At 43.3% G+C, this 22089-nt stretch overlaps 1 protein-coding gene across 1 annotated transcript; it reads left to right on the top strand.

Annotated features, from left to right (window-relative positions):
* Positions 1 to 9834: 9834 nt before the first annotated feature.
* Positions 9835 to 13481, top strand: LOC310784891 (glucocorticoid modulatory element-binding protein 1-like; the record flags this gene model as incomplete). The annotated part of the gene is made up of 4 exons (XM_083645923.1): positions 9835 to 9856; positions 10845 to 10982; positions 11549 to 11893; positions 13027 to 13481. The coding sequence occupies 4 exons, from the start codon at positions 9835 to 9837 to the stop codon at positions 13479 to 13481; spliced, it is 960 nt and encodes a 319-aa protein (XP_083502049.1).
* Positions 13482 to 22089: the final 8608 nt, after the last annotated feature.

Here is a 22089-nt window from a genome sequence, read left to right as displayed (position 1 = left end):
CCAAAGTGGGAGGACATTATTCGGTAGTCCTTCAGTTTATTTTTTATTTTCTTAAGTTTATTAATTATTTGGTCTGGCGTTCGAGTGAACCCAGCCTTGGCCCTCTCTTCTGCAAGTTCGGCATATGACTTGCTCTTTCTTGTACTGCTTTCTAGCTTTTCTTGAGATTCGGTAGATGCCCAAATCGCCACTAAACATTTGGTTTCCTCAGCAGACCACTGCAAATTATTTTTCTCTGTGTTGTCACTGCCTTCTTCTCCTTCCTGCTCGTTTTCACAGCCTAGAATGAGACACGCCCACTGATGATGTCACGGTTCCCAAGGAAAAACCAACTATTTGTTGGTTCCGCTGAGAACCAACTTTTCAGGTTCCCGAACCAATTATTTTTTCGGTCTGAACGCGCCGGCCAGTTCAGATTAGGGTTCTGGAACCGGAACCGGCACGGAGCCCTGCTGGTGTGAAAGCCCTATCAGAGAACTCGCCGTCTTAACACATTGAGTGCCAGCCATTTTTTCAATCCTGTAGGTAAGTTGTGCCAGGTTTTTTTTTGAGGATTCTGGCTCATTTTACAACAGCCGAGGATTCTTTTCTGTTAAGACTTCGTGAACACCAATCATCTAAAAATAACTAATAGAATGTGTGCTTTCTCTGTCTAAAAGAGTTAGTTTGCAGAGTTAGTAGTTATGTAGATACAGTATTAGCCGTTGAGTACAGCATGGTTTTAGCGTATGAGACAGCAAGCTGAGATAATCGCAGTTTTGTGAAATTCAATCAAACAGCAGAACAGTCACCTGCCTGTGATTGTGGGTGCCATTGGGCGAGTCTGTATACTGTATTGTGTGTGTGTGTGTGTGTGTGTGTGTGTGTGTGTGTGTGTGTGTGTGTGTGTACGCGCGTTGCTCCGCGGCTCTGGGGGGAGGGGATCTCTGTCCGTTCTTTGCCCCCGCGGCGTGTCTGTCTCCCGCTCTGTGTGTGCTCTCTCTCTCTCTCTCTCTCTCTCTCTCTCTCTCTCTCTCTCTCTCTCTCCTCTCTCTCTCTCTCTCTCGGGACTGGGGGGAGGGGGAGAGAGTGTGTGTGTGTCTCCGGGCTCCTCCCTCCGTCTGTGCTGCGGGGGAAGGATTCTCCGCGGCCGTCTGGACTGTAAAACTGTTTCTTGAGGTTTGAGTAAGCTTTTGCGATTCTGGTCTTATTTATGCGCGGGGGTGCTCGAGTGTGTGTGTGTGCGCGCGCGCGCGCGCGTGTGTGTGTGTGTGTGTGTGTGTGTGGGATCGAGGGAGTTTTCGCCGAGCTGCTTCCTTGAAAATTACACTGTGGCTTTCTCCAGCGCGCTGGCTGGCTGCTCTGGCTGTGGCTGGCTGTGGCTTTCTCTGTCTTGGGAGATAAATGTCGCCACTTAGTGGTCGGTAAAATAGATTATACACATTCTCTTCCTCCAATAGTGATATAGAAGACGTAAAAGGGGTGGATTGATGTCCCACCGTCAAAAAAAAAAAATGTTTATGTAAGACGAGATAGCTCGTCTATGGCACTTAACCGTTGGATTATGTAAGACGAGATATCTCGGCTATGGCACTCAACGTGTTAACTTCGTTGGGGAGCTTGTTCCATTCCTCTCCCCCCGTGTAGAGGAATGTGCTTCTCCCCACCTTGCTTTTTAGGTTTGGTAGTTTCAGATCTGTCTCACTGGCTCTTGTATTCCGGCCATGAGCATCCCGTACAAATTTAAAATACTTTGTAAAGTAGCTTGGACAATGGTTGTGTAGAATTTTATCGACCATGAAGTTTTAGCTGTTGAACTCTATTTTCCACTGGGAGCCAATAGACTACTTGCACAACTCCACTACTTGAAACGAGTAGGGCATCTTGGTTTCCTGTCCTACACTATTGGATGAACTGATTAATCAGGTGTGCCTGATCACTATTGTTGTGACTGCAGCAGTCAGGCACACCTGACATTAATCAGTTCATCCAATAGTAGGGGTGTCACAATATATCGTCCCACGAAATTTCGCGATAGTAAAACGTCACGATATGTATCGTTGAGATGAAATCTCATATCGCCAAAAAAAAAAAAAATTTTTTTTAAAAATAGACTAAGAAACGTCTTTGTTTGTTGAAGTTCAATGTGTGGAAAGTAGTTCAGTTGAACAAGTCTCTGAAGAGACACATGAGAAGTTATACAGGAGAGAAACCATTCAATTGAGTTTCTGGCAAAACAGTTTACTTGACAGGAAAAACTGAAGATGCATAAAAAATAGATTAAGAAAAGTCTTGTTGTTTGAGTTTGAAGAAAAACTGAAGATGCATAATGAGAATTTATACTGCTGACAAACCTTTTAGTTCAAAGTAAATCTAAGTGATGGTGTAACTCATTCTATTTCAAGATAAGCCTCATCTCCAATCTCATGTTTTTTCTAGTTGTTATTGTAATAACAATTTCCCACAACAGCATGTTTTGTATTTGTGCATTTCAAATAAAATACTACTTTTCCAGTCATATATTGTCATTATTCAAGTTTAAAAAAATATTGTTAAAATCGTATCGTATCGTATCGTTATCGTGAACCCAGTATCGTGATACGTATCGTATCGTGAACTGAGTGTATCGTGACACCCCTATCCAATAGTGTAGGACAGGAAACCAAGATGCCCTACTCATTTCAGGAAGTAGTGGAGTTGTGCAAGTAGTCTATTCAACTCTTTAAAATGTGTGGGGCTGATATGTGTTCTTGGACTGAGGCCAAGGACAACCCTCATTAATTTGTTTTGGGCTATTTGAAGCCTGTCTTTTGATCTTTTGGTTAGACCACTGTACCAAGAATCTGGTGTCATAATCAATGTAATCTGGTTCATCCCTACTTGTCAGTTTGTCTGGCACAGACTGGAGGAAGAGGGAGGGAGGAGGGCAGGAGATGAGGAGAGGAAGAGTGAGGGAGGACGAGGAGAGGAGGAGATGAGGAGAGGAAGAGTGAGGGAGGACGAGGAGAGGAGGAGATGAGGAGAGGAAGAGTGAGGGAGGACGAGGAGAGGAGGAGATGAGGAGAGGAAGAGGGAGGAGATGAGGAGAGGAAGAGTGAGGGAGGAGGGCAGGAGATGAGGAGAGGAAGAGTGATGGAGGAGAGCAGGAGATGAGGAGAGGAAGAGGGGGGAGATGAGGAGAGAAGAGTGAGGGAGGAGGGCAGGAGATGAGGAGAGGAAGAGTGAGGGAGGAGAGCAGGACATGAGGAGAGGAAGAGTGATGGAGGAGAGCAGGAGATGAGGAGAGGAAGAGGGGGGAGATGAGGAGAGAAGAGTGAGGGAGGAGAGCAGGAGATGAGGAGAGGAAGAGTGAGGGAGGAGAGCAGGACATGAGGAGAGGAAGAGTGATGGAGGAGAGCAGGAGATGAGGAGAGGAAGAGGGGGGAGATGAGGAGAGAAGAGTGAGGGAGGAGAGCAGGAGATGAGGAGAGGAAGAGTGAGGGAGGAGAGCAGGAGATGAGGAGAGGAAGAGTGAGGGAGGAGAGCAGGAGATGAGGAGAGGAAGAGTGATGGAGGAGAGCAGGAGATGAGGAGAGAAAGAGGGGGGAGATGAGAGGGCCAATCAGGGCCTGTGTGGGAAGGATAGAGAGCCTATTGTCCAGTGTGTGAACACAGCAGAGCCACTGTCTGCAGCTGCATGGGCCCTGTGGCGGAGCTCCGTCTGTGGAGCTAAGAGAGAGAGAGAGAAAGAAAGAGAGAGAAAGAAAGAGAGAGGGAAGTCACACTAAAGGGAGACAACTGGTTCTCATTAAAGTGCGTTACGGCACGAAGCTCGTTTGAGAGGCCATTGCTTCCCGGTAAGAACGGCTCATTTGATATTACAGGAATCACATTTGATTTGCCTTTTTCCCACGCTGTCAGTACTGGCAGCGTGGGCTGCAGGAGGCAAATCCAGGCGAGTCATCAAGGACACTTACTGGAGGACACTTCATCACATGGCCTCTAGAGGGCAGCATTGACTATGAGTCTCGACTGAGAGATGACTTGCCCAACACACACACAAACACACACCCCTCGGTTGCAACACGCAGCGTGGGATTGTACAGGATCTGTGCTCGTTTATTACGCCACTCAGTTGATACCAAGTCAAAAGAGACAGGGACTTTTAAACTGGGACTACATTATTCCATATGTGAAAATATCCCTGCTGACTTCCTTTACATTACATACTCACAGAGAGAGAGAGAGAGAGCACAATCTATTTATTTTCCTCAAACTTTCGCCCGTCAACGGCCTTCTTTCATGGCTTCCAAACACCCAAGGGAGACACTTCATTTTTGTAAACCGGGTTTGGGAGACAAGGAGCAGCGTTTGTGTGTGTGTGTGTGTGTGTATCTGTATGTGTGTGTGTGTGTCTACATTAGTCGGGTTTCCATCCACCTGTTTTTATGCGAAATTTCAAATTGCACATAAATCAAAATAAAATAAAAACTCCAAATATCGCAAAAAAAGTTTTCACGCTTGAAGGAGGTGGAGAAGTCGAGTGTATCGATAAAAGGAAAATGCGATAGTGCAGTGGAAACGCAGTAAGCGATATTCCATTGTCTCTCCATTCAAAAACCACACAGTTTGCCAGCTAGTTTTCTGGGACATCTGGGCTAAAGTGACGGCCTCCAAGTAGCACAGCGCACTGAGAGTCCGTCTTAACTAGAACCCTGATCCTTTCAGAGGGGACGGCTGAGCGGGCCTGTCTGCTAGGGCTGGGTCGGTTTGAAAATTTTAAAACCGGTTCGATATTGCCGTCTAAACCGGATCGAACCGGTATACCGATTTTTTTTGTAATTACATTTTTTTTTTTTTTTTTTTTTTTTTAAAGCAGGGCTCCCGAGTGTGGCCCATAACTGTCTGTAGTGCAACTTCAGTCCACCTGATAGCGATAATACACCTCTAAGCTGGTATTGTCAACCAGCAATGATACTGAATAAAAAGAAGCAGGACACCTGTGTAACAAACACACCCTGTATTTATTTCTCATAACTATTCAGCTCAACTTTTCTTCTAAACATCAAAATAATAAATTAAATAAGACTTCTGCCTATAGTGCAACTTGAGAAAAGGCTAATAAAAACACAAGCAGTGCAATCAGAATGGATTGGCTTACAGCTGAGCTGCCTTATAAACTTCAAAACTCACAAATTCACACAATATAGGGCCTAGGCATGGGTCGGTTTGAACATTTTGAAACCGGTTCGATATTCCCCAAAAAAACGTATCAAAGCGGCTGCAGTTGGTGGCGATAATGCACCTCTAAGCTGGTATGCTGCCAACCAGCACGAACACTGAATACAAATAAGCAGAACCTTTTAACACATTGAGTGCCAGCCATTTTTTCAATCCTGTAGGTAAGTTGTGCCAGGGTTTTTTTTGAGGATTCTGGCTCATTTTACAAGAGCCGAGGATTATTTTCTGTTAAGAATTCGTGAACACCAATCATCTAAAAATAACTAATAGAATGTGTGCTTTCTCTGTCTAAAAGAGTTAGTTTGCAGAGTTAGTAGTTATGTAGATATTAGCCGTTGAGTACAGCATGGTTTCAGAGATTTTCAGAGAGTTTGGAGATAAATGGATTTTTAGAACCACCTCACGTGCCTGTGATTATGGGTGCCCTTGTCTCCCACTCTGTGTGCTCTCTCTCTCTCTCTCTCTCTCTCTCCTCTCTCTCTCTCTCTCTCTCTCCTCTCTCTCTCTCTCTCTCACACACACAGAGAGAGTGTGTGTGTCTCCAAACTCCTCCCTCCGTCTGTGCTGCGGAGTGCTCTGCTGCTGGGAGTTTGAGCAGCGAGTTTGAGCAGCCTCTCTCCCTGGCAGCGAGTGTGGATAGGTCTCACTGTCTCTTGGGTTTGAGAGCCCCGATGAAGCCCCGTGCGACTCTAGGCTTTATGCTGCTCACCCAGTCCATTTCTGGAACCCCCCACCGCAGCAGCGCGAAAGCGTCCCCGCCTACAGTATGAGAATGAGGCTCGTTCGTTTCTGACTGTAAAATCGCCAAGCCATTTCCGCGGGAGGCGGCTGCTTTTGGTTGACTTTATCTCTGTCGGGAGAGGACCGTCGCCACCTAGCTGGTCGGTAAAATAGATTATACACATTCAATACTTCCAATATCTCCATAGGAGACGCGGGGGGCATTGATCCACGTAGCACCGTCAAAAAAACGCCCAGCTATTTCCTTGAAAATTAGAATGCTTTCTCCAGCACGGAAAGCCACAGCCACGGGTCCCGTGGCTGTGGCTTTCTCTCTGTCTCTGTCTGGAGAGAACTGTCGCCACTTAGTGGTCGGTAAAATAGATTATACACATTCTCTTCCTCCAATAGTGATATAGAAGACGTAAAAGGGGTTGATTGATGTCCCACCGTCAAAAAAAAAAATGTTTATGTAAGACGAGATAGCTCGTCTATGGCACTTAACAGTTGGATTATGTAAGACGAGATATCTCGGCTATGGCACTCAACGTGTTAACTGTAACAACACACTGTTTTTATTTCTCATAACTATTCAGCTTAACTTTTCTTCAAACATCAACATAATAAACAAAATAAGACTTTTGCCTACTAGTGCAACTTGAGAAGAGGCTAATACGAACAATAGTGCAATCAGAATGGACTGGCAAAAAAAAAAAAAAAACTTTTTTTTTTTTTAAGGTTTTTTTTTTAAGGTTTTTTTTTTAAGGTTTTTTTTTAAGGTTTTTTCGGTTTGCACGTGATCAAACCGGTTTGGGCTCGTATACCGAACCGAACCGGTAAAACCGGAAATCGACCCATGCCTACTGTCTGCCGGTCCGCTCCAGGGTTCAGCCATGATGAATGGACGGACTTGAGGACTGTGAGAGTCTTCCAGAGACTGCAGGATGACCTTGGAGCTGACGTGAAGAAGATTCACAGCCCAGGTTTGATGGATGATCTGTGGACCTGATCTCTCACCTCCAGGCTCAGCAGGTGTAACATGTAGCTACAGCTGCACTGATTCATTAGACTGATGTGAGACATGGAGAGGGATGGGACAATGTATCTAAATTCAACATCACAATACAAAAATGTGACCGTACATATCGTGGGGGCAGACAAATGAATTACATTATTAGATGTTATTCTGCTGCAGTAATCACAAATGAGGCGGGTTGACCATCACAATTTCACAAGCTCTGCATCCAAATGATATTACTGTTACTTTGTAATGACATGTAGCTGTGACCAGTCATGGTCCAGCTCTGTTGGTTGGTAAACCCAAAAAAATGTTGGTCCACAAAATCAATGTCAAATTTCACAATGGAGTGGATGACATCACAATGGAGTGCGAATTTGCGCTTGTTTAGTCGTTTACATCCTAGCAGTCAGCAATCACTAGATTTGTGAGGTTTGTGGCTCAGAAATACACATAATTCTGCACGGCCACACTTTGTTGTCATTCAACTTGTACATTTTATTACATCGTATCGTGCTTGTATTGAATGAACTGAAAATGATGTCACGCAATAGTTCAACTGTGATGTCACTCAGGCAGCTGACTACTGTATGTGTGTTACTGCAGAGATGTGTGTGTGGAGATCTGGTGAGATGTGTGTGTGGGGGAGATCTGGTGAGATGTGTGTGTGGGAGATCTGCTGAGATGTGTGTGGGGGAGATCTGCTGAGATGTGTGTGGGGGAGATCTGCTACCTTCTCCTCACTCCAGCCCCCTTGCCTCTGATGTTCTATCTAGTACATTTTCAGATGTAATATCTTTCGAGGCTTCTTCTTCTTCTCTGGAGGGACGTGCTCCTCCACAGGGGAGCTGCCGGGGTGTATTTGTAGAAGCGATCTGTCTGCTTGAAGAATGCGTCTCCTGAGTGTCTTAACTCTCATTTATTCCCTCACCGCCCACAATGAAAGAAGACACAGTGTCTGGCCATTATCCTCAGGGTTTACTTTGCTCCATGTCTTTTTAGATGAGTCTTATAGGAGGTGTGTGTGTGTGTGTGTCTTATAGGAGGTGTGTGTGTGTGTGTGTGTGTGTGTGTGTGTGTGTGTGTGTGTGTGTGTGTGTGTGTGTGTGTGTGTGTGTGTGTGTGTGTGAAGCCACCTTCGCCGAGACACACTTTCGGTGTTTTCCAGTAGGCGTCGCTGCAGTACAGAAAGCATCATTAGCCAAGTGCAAGAAGACACCAACACCAAAACTGTAACTCCCACATTGTCTCTGTGACTGACTTCACTGCTGTCGCCTCTCTCTCTCTCTCTCTCTCTCTCTGTCTCTCTCTCTCTCTCTCTCTCTCTCTCTCTCTGTCTGAGCGGTGCTGACTTATTCAGGATTAGGCCCGCGGGCCCTGGTTCTTCTCCATGCATGACTGGCATTAATGTGGCCAGGTAGCTAAACAGGACGGGCGATGCACGGAGACATGGGTGGCTCTTACCTCAATCAGGCCCGGATGATCCGGGATTACTGGAGGAGAACCGCATCCATTCATCCATTCATCCATCCATTCATTCATTCATTCATTCCCCCGGCTGGGTCCAAGACGCCCACTGACATGCTGGCAGAGCCCACATACATTACACATATACACCAACACCTCACACTGCTTTTTCAACTGTCTACTTGCCAATGCCTAAATATATATATCTCTTGAGTGTTATATATAGCATCTGAAAAAGTAGTATAATATAACATTATAATAATACAGTAGTAGCATATATTCTTTTTTATTAGTATATAATATATAATCCAGGGGTTCCCAAATTTAAGAATGCCGCGGCACACTTTGAAATCTGAAAATCTTCCGGGGCCCACCCAACCCTTTAATCACAACTCTGATCAACACACGTGAGACTAAGTATTATTATAACCAACGTGCATGAACTAGATCAAAGTAGAAAGGAAGAACAGCTGCTCTTAGAGGCTGAGTGATCTTCAAAATAAAACATCTTTATTGATACAGACAAAACGGTGCAAAGCCTTTATTAGGGTTACTTGCTTACCGTTCCATTCATTGGCCTCCCAAGAGAACGACTGGCCCATGGAGGACAGAGAGATGGGCGAGAGGACGGTGAACTGCTGGGGCTGCAGGGTGGCCTGCTGGCTGATGGAGGAGGTGATGAGGGTGGTGTCCTTTATCACACGTGTCATGTGGGTGGGCAGGCGAGAAGCGGGCAGTGCAAAGCGAGCAGAGCAAAATTAAGCACCGTGTGGGACCCAGAGTCAGAGGTGGACACCTACATGAGTGAGAATGTGTTGAATGCTGTGATTGGCTAGTTTTAGATAACTGATTGGTTGCTTTGGATTTTTAATGAGGGCGAAGGAGGGGAAGTCATTTTAAGGATTTTAACCAGATAATTTAACCTTTTTTGTGGGGGAAACCATCAGACACAAATTATGATTAATAATAATAATAATAATAAATTGAATTTATATTGCACTTTTCATTTTGACCAAATCCCAAAGTGCTACAGAGGTAAAAGTAAAAATAAAATAATAAAATAATAAAAATTAAAAGATAAAAACATAGAGAGAAATAAAATAAAATGATAATAATTAAAAGAAAAGCATAATTAAAAGAACATTAAAAATCACATAAAAAAGCCTGAGAAACTAAAGAAAGGCATAGAGCTAGGAGAAGGCTTTATTAAAAAGGAAAGTTTTCAGTCCCTTTTTAAAAGCATCCACCGTCTGTGGTGCCCTTAGATGGTCGGGAAGGCTGTTCCACAGACGGGGAGCGGCCGAGCAGAATGCCCGGTCTCCCATGGTGCAGAGTTTGGTCCTGGGGGGACGGAGGAGGTGGTTGTTTTTTGAGCGGAGGTTACGGGAGGAGGTTTGTGTTGTGAGCAGTTCTTTGAGGTATTGGGGGGCATGTCCATGGATACACTGATGTGTGAGCAGAGAGGTTTTGTACATGATCCGGGAGGAGAAGGGGAGCCAGTGTAGTGAGATTCAAAAGAGAGTATTTTATACACATCTTGAAACATGACTTTAGGGGGTCTTTAAATAAAAACAAGTAGACTTTCCTGTCCATGTGAGGAGTAATGTAGGCCTGGCCCGTTTATTTTATTTTAGGATTTGTTTTGTTGGCTCTTTTCACCATTATTTGCATATTAGCCTATTATTTTAATACCATATTTGCATATAGCCTACAAAGTCTAATATTCAATATCTAATATTTATTTTAATACCGTAAGTTTAATAGGCTATTTTCCAACACATAACTATCTCCAGTAGCTATGTCTGTTTTTTTTCTACCTGATTAAAGTGCATTGGATGTATTTTTTTATTTATATAAAAATACAAGAAAGAGGAATGGACTCATTTCATTGTTCCAAGTAGGCCTGTTCATCTGTGCCGTGTGCCATTAGGCTACTGTTAATCAGCATATAAGCAGTATCGGAGGAATGTTTTTGTTTAGTCTGCTGGAAGATTCAACTTGTGTTTTCGTTTTGTTAATCTTTATTAATCGATTTATTAATGATATTTTTCATTTTGTTAAATTATTTTTGTTCATGAGAAAGACCGGCTACCATTTATTTAAACATTTAGGGCGGTTATTTAGTAATATTCTTCATGTCGGCCATCTTTATTTGATTCCTATGACAGCAGGTATCTCGATGTGTGAATCCTCACGTTGCTGCTTGCAGATGTACAAATAAACCCTTTCTAATGACAAAATAAAGTATTTGTTGTATGGTAATTGTTTAATGTGCCGCACACAGTCAAATATTGCATCTTAATCTTCTCGGTTAACCGATTAATGATCGGTTAATGAGGGTCGGTTGTCAGTCCCCCCCCCCCCCCCCAAAAAAAAAATCATTTTGGCCTTGACTATTTCTGACTGACTGAGTGACCATTGATTGCCACACTGATCTCAGATTCCTGTCTGGTAGAGGTGGCGGTGCTCAGTAACCTCGCCCAGGTGTTCGGCCTGCTGGATTCAGTCAAGAAGATCCTGGAGAGGAGAAGGCAGCAAACAGATCCCAGCCAGCTGCAAGTCCTCAGCACCCTCGCCAGTGAGTACAAACCAGATCGAGATTCTCTTTCACCTCCATTCCACTTCAGTTACTGCTTGTATGTTGAACTGTTTCATGCACAAAATGTGCTCAAAACGATACAGATTTCACAGTATCAATATTAGTCAAAAGTTTGCCAAGTTATTACAAACGCGTCGTTTTAGTGTCGTGATACATGACTATGTTTTTTTTTATATGAATTATCAGCCAAATTGAGGGACGAAATTGATTATTTCCAGCCATGTTATTAGTCAAATGAAATGTGAACAATGCAGACTTGTTTGTGTTGTCTGTGTTTGGTGACGAGAGCTCTAGTGAGTTGAACTTAAAGCTGGGGTAGGCAACAGGTTAGTCAAAGTAAATGCTTCATTATTTTGGTTTTGATGACCGTCCTGTGGACCTACCAACTTGACTCCACTGTCCTATCAGACTTTTATAAAAGTGGAAAATGTCATCTGTGATGTATTGGTCGTAATGTATTCTGGTGTATGTTTGTTTTTTTATTCAGCCCTAGTTTTCAGCTGTAGTGTTGAGTCCTTGGTGGTGTTGCTCTGTGCTCTGTGCAGATCTGGAGCTGCAGTTGGAGGAGCAGAGGAAGCAGCAGCAGGTGCGAGCTCTGCTCTCGAGCCCACAGCCCGCCAAACACAAAACCCCCACCAAGCGGCAGAGCAAGCGGCCTCGCCTCCAGAGGCCCGCCTCCACCACCACCCTCATCACCTCCCCCATCAGCCAGCAGGCCACCCTGCAGCCCCAGCAGTTCACCGTCCTCTCCCCCATCTCTCTGTCCTCCATGGGCCAGTCGTTCACTGTGGCCGGCCTGCCCATGGCCTCCCTGGCCGGGTCGTCCAACACGGTCACCCTGCTGCCGGCCGGCTCACAGCTCTTCACCCGCTACATGTTGGCTGGAGATGGTAAGACTAGGGATGAGAATAACGCATAGAGTAACTCACCATACAATACATGCTACTATGTATAATAATATAGAGTAACTCACCATACAATACGTGCTACTATGTATAATAATATAGAGTAACTCACCATACAATACGTGCTACTATGTATAATAATATAGAGTAACTCACCATACAATATGTGCTACTATGTATAATAATATAGAGTAACTCACCATACAATACGTGCTACTATGTATAATAATATAGAGTAACTCACCATACAATACGTGCTACTATGTATAATAATATAGAGTAACTCACCATACAAAGTGCTACTATGTATAATAATATAGAGTAACTCACCATACAATACGTGCTACTATGTATAATAATATAGAGTAACTCACCATACAATACGTGCTACTATGTATAATAATATAGAGTAACTCACCATACAATACGTGCTACTATGTATAATAATATAGAGTAACTCACCATACAATACGTGCTACTATGTATAATAATATAGAGTAACTCACCATACAAAGTGCTACTATGTATAATAATATAGAGTAACTCACCATACAAAGTGCTACTATGTATAATAATATAGAGTAACTCACCATACAAAGTGCTACTATGTATAATAATATAGAGTAACTCACCATACAAAGTGCTACTATGTATAATAATATAGAGTAACTCACCATACAATACGTGCTACTATGGCGAGCAGGATAGGAAGGCAGCACAGGCTGAGGCAGGCTTCAAGTTCACCGCAGATGGTTTATTGTGGAGAAACCAGGCACTTTTCACTTGAGTTGTTGTTGCAAAAAAGATCAGAAATACTCAAAATGTTTAAAAAATAAGATAATGAATCAAGAGAATTACAAAACTGAACTACTGACAAAGAAAATAATATAACTAAACCGAAATGAAAGGCAAAAGAAAAACGCATTTCAGTGCTTAACAAGCATAATCAACTTGTTTTATGTAAACCTGGAAAATATAATAATATAATAAGTAAATATATTGATATTTGATGGCAGTGCATCATATGGTGTCAATATGGGCGCTAGTGTATCGATAATGTATCACAATAGGAAGTTTCACAATGTATCGATTCTTCTCCCCCCCCCCCTCATCCCTAGGTAAGACGGACACCATCACTCTGCACCCCTCCTCGGGCCTAACGCTGGTGCAGGACTCGGGCCAGCTGGGCACGATGATGAGCCCCATGGAGCTGGTCCAGCTGACCCAGCAGGCGGGCGGCGCGGAGCTGATGCCCTTGGAGGCTCAGGTGGTGGAGGGCAGCATGCTGGTGCAGCAGGAGGTGATGCAGGGCGAGGGCGAGGCCGGCCAGGAGCACACCGTCATCGAGATCAACCCCGGCTCGGTGGAGCTGCAGCTGGCCGGAGAGCACCAGGGCCCAGACGAGCAGAGCGCGCTGACAGAGATGAGCATGATGGCTCCAGAGGGGGAAGAGACACAGGAGGCTCAGACTGAGGGGGGCCAGGGACTACAGCTGGACTCCAACGGGCAGCTAGCAGGCGTACAGATAGTGGTCATTGAAGAAAACACTCAGGAAGAAAATGCAGTCAAATGAGACACATCGCCCTTTTTATGAATGGACTCATGTGCCGCGCTATCACGGACTTGTGAAATTGTAAATACACAGACTTTTCAAAACCAAGAATGAACTGCCTTGGCTTAACACCAAGCATTAGAGTAGCCATTTTCCTTTTGGGGTGTACATTCACGTCTCACTGATATTTCTATCAGAACAAAGAGGCACTGCAGCCAAGCATAATGCTTCTATTTGTTTTGTAATTCATTTGTAAGAACACAAGCCACCCACGGCCAACACAATGCACTAATGAATCTGAAGTGGTATAGATGCAGGGCTTATATGGTGCTGATGATGTGTCGCGTCACATCGTCTTAAGTGCAACACACGTTGGAAGCGGCGCATCATGTGACGTCGTCGCGTGGCGTCCTGCGCACATATAGGAAGCATCGCACCACAGTGCGTACGACTGACCACACACAGTGTGTACGGTGTGTTTTGGACTTTACTGTCTGGGCCAGGTCAATACCAGGTGGCTGTCAGTCATGGCTTTAGACTTTACTGTCTGGGCCAGGTCAATACCAGGTGGCTGTCAGTCATGGCTTTAGCCCTCCACTGCTGATTGTGACTCACAGCACTAATAGGGTGGCTGTTACTTGAGGTTGGGATTAATTGCACTTGTGTGTTGTAGTGTTGCATCCGAGCTGGGTTTTTTTTTTTTTTTGCACTGTGTGTGTGTGATGTCCTTTTAGGATTACAGGAAGATGTTTGCAACAATGCCTAGTCCCTGAACATTTCTTTAGAAATAAATGTTTGCCACACACACACACACACACACACACACACACACACACACACACCCCGTGCAGGCTTTTGGTCTGCTTAGTTAAGTGGAACATGACTGAAAGAAAATATTGCACAACTTGTGCACTCATCGTCACTCAAGGTGGTTTCACTGTCTCGGATTTCATTTAACACAATCCCCCCCCCCCCCCCCCCCCTCCATTTCATCTCAGTATTTATTTCAGTATCATTAGGTTGTGTAAGCTATTGGACTGATTGTTTAAGAATATATATATAAATATATATTATCATCATCAGTATATAAATGGGAGCTGGGGCTCTGTTTCTCTGTCCCACTGTGATTGTCCCACTGTGATGTCATAAATCCCACTGTGACATCATCCGTGATGTCATAAATCCCACTGTGACATCATCAGTGATGTCATAAATCCCACTGTGACATCATTAGTGATGTCATAAATCCCACTGTAACATCATCAGTAATGTCATAAATCTGACATCATCAGTGATGCTGGTCTCATTGGCCACACAGCAGCCGAGCTGCGGGCAAGGCCGTGCAACGGGCGAGCTGCAGGCAAGGCTCTAGAGATCCCTAGTATAATATACACACACACACAAACACACACCTTTATTTTACAGTTGTAAGCTAGTGTCATATTTATTTGTTTTAACCATAAGAAACAGGCTTCTCTGGTGTTTCAGGTGCAAGAGACATGCCACCATCTTTTAATTTATGATCCTGGCTGGTTATGAATAAGATCAACACGGACATGTTCAATAGGCCTACTTGTGCATTCTCAAGAGTTGAATTTAACAAATGAGGGTATTTGCATACTGACTTTGTAATGTGTTTAAATATCACATAATAAAAACGTGAATTATTTAATGGTTGTGTCGGAGTTTGGCCACTAGAGGGCTCTAGATGCACACATGCACCTGCAGCCATGGGCTCGCATCCAGTTAACCACAGCACAGCATTCATGGAAGTAAACAGCCCCACAACTAAACCATAGCACTGCACCACACTCTGCAGTAAAGCAATCACAAATATAGTGACGGTAAACCCAGCAAATGTAATTTACCCACTTTTTAATTAGAGTTTACTCCCCTCTCTCAGGCTGCCATATATCAATTTACATTACGCATCAAACTGCTCTACGTTATACAAAAATTGGGCTCTTTCAAAGTGGAAAAAGCATAAATTGATGGTTCAATAACATTGATTTTTGTGGTTGTTTGCCATCATCATCTGGAGGAGTGTTGCCTTTATATGTTCCACTCCCATCACTGCTGGCTACACACACACACACACACACACACACACACACACACACACACACACACACACACACACACACACAGAATTGATATCAGGCAAATTGATTGGTTATGTAACATGCAATATAACTACTTCACCAGCAAGCTCATAATGTAAGCCGGAGGGAAGATATTAGATTTGAAGGGCATGTGGACCACTGCATTACTGACACCAAATATCAACATCTCCCAACAGTTTCAAAGATTATTGTAGCCTGAGAAATGAAGTAAACGGAAATATGCCACCAAATCGTTCCCTGACAGTAAAAGGCCCTCGGCTAGCAAATCAAGGTCCATGGTGGCCTCGCCTGCCCTGCAGCTCGCCCACTACGCGGCCTCGCCTGCTCTATGACATCACTGATGACATCATCACTGATGACATCATCACTGAACTTATCCTCAGCCAGGAAGGATGACATCACTGATGACATCATCAATGATCACATCATTAAGTAGGGCAATCACCTGCTCTTTACACCCATTGAGAGTTTCAGCCCGATTGCATGTAAAACGGCATATTGATTGATGTTGCATTGTGCCAGCTGCAGAGGACTAATCCTACGCCCCAAATAAAAATACAATAAAAATAAAAAATAAAATAAAACACATTCATAACTGCAGAGTGATAACCTTACTAGATTTTGATGTGAGTTTAAAGAATAGGGATTAAGATGATCAAAATTGCATTTTTGCAGTATTACTTATTTTTCAAATTGTATTTATTCATGATATTATATTATTAATAATAAATTATTATTATTATTATTATTATTATTATTATTATTATTATTAATCTTGGCATATTCTTTGGAAAAAAAATATTGGTTGGTCTAGACCTCCCCCAGGCTGGGCAGACCCATCATGAGGGCTGGTTCTTGCTCCCAGGGTGCATAATGCCCAGAGGTCTGCTCTATAGATCCATTTCACAGCAACCATTTTGAGGTGGTAAATCAGAAAGTAAAGCAGGTGTAACCAATACCAAACCAATGATGGTCCCATTGCATTTAGGTGTTCCAGTGCCAGGGCCCTCGGTAATGTTATTGGTTACACCTGTTTTGGTTCCTTTACCACCTCAAAATGGTTGCTGTGAAAAGGGCCTATTATTTGTCTTGGCTGTGATATGCTGAGTGACAGATGATGAGGTAAAGTGCAATGCCAGCTGTGTGTGTGTCGGCTGTCACTGTCAGCATGTCAGTTAGTAGCTAGTGGATCTGGTCTTTCTGCACACTGACAGGCGACTTGGAAACTTGACTTGGTTTTTGTGTAGCAGAGTCTGTCCTCATTGCAGGTTCAATGGGAGTCTGCTACTTTTCCTCAAGTGCAGTCCAGACAGTGTAATATCACAACGGGGGGGGCACGGATGCTAATTATCTGTCTGTAATGTCATCGTATTATAAATGAGTAGATTAATTGGCTTATATTGAATGCTGCAAACTCTCTCTTTCTCTCTAAGATTTTTCTAAGAAGTGATCCTGCATTGATTTATTCTTGCTGATTTATAAGAATGTTGCCTGCATGTTAATATGAGTGCTGGGACATACTGGGCCTCTGTCATAGCTGTGCTTGTGACATGAAATGATTTGGTTGACTGGTTCACATGTACCTACTGTAAATCAGCACTGAGAGCCACTTGTGAGTAGAATCTTCAGTCTCCTGCTGTCCCAAAGCAAGTATGAATTATTAATGTCAGTATCTGCCCCAAATATCAACATTAGTACCTGATCCAAATATCATGTGTATTCAGTCACACTGTATAATAGATATAGATAGACAGATGCTTTTAAATTGTTGTTTGCTCAGAGAGGAATGTATTTTTTTGGCAGTGATACCTGCAAATCCAGACTCTAACTTCAGGAGTTAAAGTCTCTTGTACTTTGCCTGTGGCTAGTTGAGTGTTTGAATTGCTGAAGAAGTTTGTGTCAGTTAGAGGCCTGGAAACTTGCCTTGTGAGTGCATGGCTTCCATCATGGAATATAGTTGAAATGAAACTGCCTCTGGTCGCCCAGTCAAGTTGTGTCGGCTCATCTCATGCTGAGGAACCCGTGTGAAAGCTGGAGATGCTGGAGATATAAATACTCTGGAGTGGGTTTGTGTTACACAGTTGCTGAACAGACGTCCACTGAGTCCCTCCCCGCACTCCAGGATCAAGTTGGCTCTTCAAGCTGCAGCTGCTGCACTATAGTCAAGATATTGATGTAAAAACACACCTGCTGTATCTTCTGATCACAAAGATATTGATGTAAAAACACACCTGTCGTATCTTCTGATCACAAAGATATTGATGTAAAAACACACCTGTTGTATCAGCCGCGCAGCGGCCGAGCTGCGAATGCGAGCTGCGGGGCCAGCTTGGTGAGCTACTGAGCTGCAGGGGCAGCTCGCTCAGCGATAGGAATCGAGTGCGCATAGCGCGCGAGATCCCTAGTACTAGTACCGTATATAAAAGGGGCAATGTGGGCAATGTTTGTTTGTTCATTTTTGTCCGACTGATGATGTCATCAGTGATGTCATCAGGCATTATGACATCATCAGTGATGTCATAAGAGCATGTGGGATGTCATCAGTGATGCGAACTTGTGACATCATCAGCATTTTGAGTGCTGGCTTTTTCCTTCCGTTACAAATAATTTGATGATGCCAAAAGCGATTTCTTTTCAGGTCTATCTCCCTCCCTCTCTCCTCCCAGTCTTTTCCCTCTCCTGCTCCACAGTTTGTTTCCCTCAAAGTCCCCAGTGTCACTAATGTAGAAGGTCATCAGTCTAGCACAGATAAACTACTGAACTACAAACCCTCTCCTCCTTGTATCTCACCATCTGTTCTGGTAAAGGAACACAGAAACATCTCGGTGATAGGGAGCGAGACCCGGGGTGTGCAGGTCCCTGGGTAGCTGTAGATATTCTACACTTTAGAAAGTGATCAAACCTGTGGGCCTCTGAGTGTCCCTGTGGTGGCAGGAGATATTAAAAGTTGGAGGGAAACTTGTGAGGGAAAAATATGTGGCGTCTCTTGAGTGAACAAGGGCACTGCAGCAGCTCAAGGTGCTTGGTGGTGCTGAGCCTCCTGTGCACAGCGGGGGGTTATGCAGCGTAAACAGCAGCACCTGTGTGTCTGCTCTCCACACGCGACGTCTTCATCAACAGCTTCTTTACCTCCTCTAACCCTCCTCCTCCTCCTCATCCTCCTCCTCCTCCTGATTCTGGACATGCAACATGTTTTGCGACGCTGCCCACACAAAGTGTCTCTCTTCCTGAATCTCTGCAGCCACGCCCCCCGGCTCCAGTCTAATGATATGCACAGGAAAGTAGGTTATGTTGTTTTCATACCTCTATTTTACCATGGACTTGTGTGGTTTATATCTTTTGTTATGCCTCCGCCGGCGATAGCCAGGTCGGAGGCATTATGGATCCAGGTTGTCCGTCCGTCCGTACGTCCAATACATCCATAGTACGTACGTACATCCGATGTTCGTTAACGCGATATCTGAGGAACGCCTTAAATTTAATCAAATTTGCCTCAAACATCGACTTAGACTCAAGGATGATCTGATTAGATTTTGATGGTTAAAGGTCAAAGTTCAAGGTCACTGTGACCTCACACACCAAATTTCCAAGCTCTTTAATGCAACATCTCAGGAGCGCCTTGACGGAATTTCTTCCAATTTGCCTCAAATGGCGATTTGGACTCAAGAATGAACTAATTGCGGAGGCATAAATGCGCGGTGCGGTCATTCTAGTTATTTTTATTGTTGATTGTTCTATTTTGTTTATTTGATGTTATGTGTTACCGTATGTCCTGATTTATAAGACCAGGGACCATGTTGGAAATAAGTGTTCACACTTTTACATGTCTGTTTCTTTGATTTTGTTCTGCTATATCCATAAATAAAATCAATCAATCAATTTGGTGAACATTAAAGCCAATGTTTCTCTGGTCATAAGAACAGAAAAGAAAAATTTAGTTGGTTCCTAGTTTTCTGCACACACATGAATCACAACAAGTCCTCTATAAAATATTTAAAAGGATACTTATTCTAAAAGATTGTTATAAAAAAATATACTCTTCCAGCCATCGTCTCCTCTGATAAACATCTGTAAAATAAGAATCTGAATTGTCTTTATTGCCAAGTAAGTTTATACACAGGCTACAAGGAATTTACTTTGGTGTTCAGTGCATAGCATCAATAAACATTTCATTTTTATTTCATTTCTTTATTTATCTCGAACAATAAAATACAAAACAGTAAAAGATCAATCATAAACAAACAACACATTTGAATAATAAAAAATATATGAAAGACAATAGTTATGTTCGAGAAGAAGCACAATGCTTATCTTATCCTGCCCCTACTTCAACAATGAGATTTTAAATCTTATATTTAAAATAAGTAAATAAAATAAGAAGCAATTTCACAAAAGCATTTACATTATCACCACCATCATGGTTATAAAAATCTACATGTTGTCATCATCACCAACATCATGACCATCATCACCAAATGATCACCTTCATCCCTCATTTCTGATATAATACTCTTACTAATAAACATAGTAAAAGAACTTACGAGAGTAAATGTAAAAGGCAAGTACTGCAAGTCAAGAAGCATCAAATGTAAAATACACATGTTCAAAGTAATCTATTACCACCGCCTGTCATGAGAGTAAGTGTTGTTCTTCGGATGCTAGTTCAGTGAGTTTAGCTCGTAGATTGATTTCATAACAAGATGTCAAAACTGGAAACTGGTGCAAACAAACAACAACAAACATTATTACTGCGACCACCACGACATGTACTTTTGTAACAAGGGTGTATTTAGAAACAGGTACTGTGGACAAATATCAATAATATCAAATATCAACTAAAAACATTTAGCCTACACAAAGAATAATATGTAGGCCTACATGTCTTTTATAATCAAAAGTCAAAGCTTGAGGGAGTGAAGGCTTTGCCACCTCAATGATGTGTTTTTGAGTCATGCAGATGCATCACTAATGCACTTTCCTCTGTCCAGATTTTCACTCCTCAAGAATTCAAAATAAATCACATTTCTGTCACACGTGTGCTTCTGCTTCTCCAACACAAAACCAGCACAGCTGATCACAGTTTTAGGGTGTTGTACCTCAAGGAGGGTTGTACAATTGTTGTATTGTAATAATATGCCATAAAGGTTTATTGAAATTTTGGGGAGAGCAATTAAAAAAATAATAATAATAATAATCATTTTTTCATTAAAAAATAAATCAATCAAGAAAATATTTGTTTTGGCAATTTTCTTTCTGGCCTGGCGGGGGCGCCAGGCCAGAAACTCTACCAGCCCACCCAGGCTCAAGTCTACCAGCCCACCCTAATATAGCAGACTCAAGTCTACCAGCCCACCCTAATATAGCAGACTCAAGTCTACCAGCCCACCCTAATATAGCAGACTCAAGTCTACCAGCCCACCCTAATATAGCAGACTCAAGTCTACCAGCCCACCCTAATATAGCAGACTCAAGTCTACCAGCCCACCCTAATATAGCAGACTCAAGTCTACCAGTCCACCCTAATATAGCAGACTCAAGTCTACCAGCCCACCCTAATATAGCAGGCTCAAGTCTACCAGCCCACCCTAATATAGCAGACTCAAGTCTACCAGCCCACCCTAATATAGCAGGCTCAAGTCTACCAGCCCACCCTAATATAGCAGACTCAAGTCTACCAGCCCACCCTAATATAGCAGACTCAAGTCTACCAGCCCACCCTAATATAGCAGACTCAAGTCTACCAGCCCACCCTAATATAGCAGACTCAAGTCTACCAGCCCACCCTAATATAGCAGACTCAAGTCTACCAGCCCACCCTAATATAGCAGACTCAAGTCTACCAGCCCACCCTAATATAGCAGACTCAAGTCTACCAGCCCACCCTAATATAGCAGACTCAAGTCTACCAGCCCACCCTAAGGCTGGTTTCACACCGACGACCCAAGCCTTGCCTATGCCTTGCCTTTACCCACGCTTTTTAATAGGCGTCCGTTTTAGTCAACGAGGCTGTGTACACCGGGCGCCTGAGCGTGAACCCTGCGTGTACCCACGCCTTGCCTATGCCTTGCCGATTTTATCGAATAGGCGAGAGTTCTATTTTGAAGCCGACAAGGCGCGTGCAGGCAGACTTCTTCTGTCAAGCCATGAAAGAAAAACGCACAATATCCGTCGGAAATGGAAAAGTCAACTGAATTTCAAAATAAAATGGAGTTACTACAACATGTTGAGCAGAGAGACAGAGATATTGACGGGTGGCTATCACGTGGGGCTTTCTCCCCGTCGGCAAACAAATCTTCATAAGAGAGAATAGCGACCGAAGAAGCAAGATGGACAATGTTGTTGTGCCAGGCTGCCAGCACATATTCTTGCAAGATCACCTCTCTAAAATGTCCGACTATAGTCAGACCTGGTTATACATATCCAGCATCAATATAACATTAAATATATCCGATTTATTTTACCTAGAGGCTACCCATGACAATTCTGGACAACACGTGAAAAAATAC

The sequence above is a fragment of the Poromitra crassiceps genome, assembly GCF_964638095.1.
Source record: "Poromitra crassiceps genome assembly, chromosome: 11".
In the NCBI taxonomy this organism is placed as follows: domain Eukaryota; kingdom Metazoa; phylum Chordata; class Actinopteri; order Beryciformes; family Melamphaidae; genus Poromitra; species Poromitra crassiceps.
The sequence above is the reverse complement of the archived record's forward strand: the minus strand, read 5'-3'. Positions and strand labels throughout refer to the sequence as shown.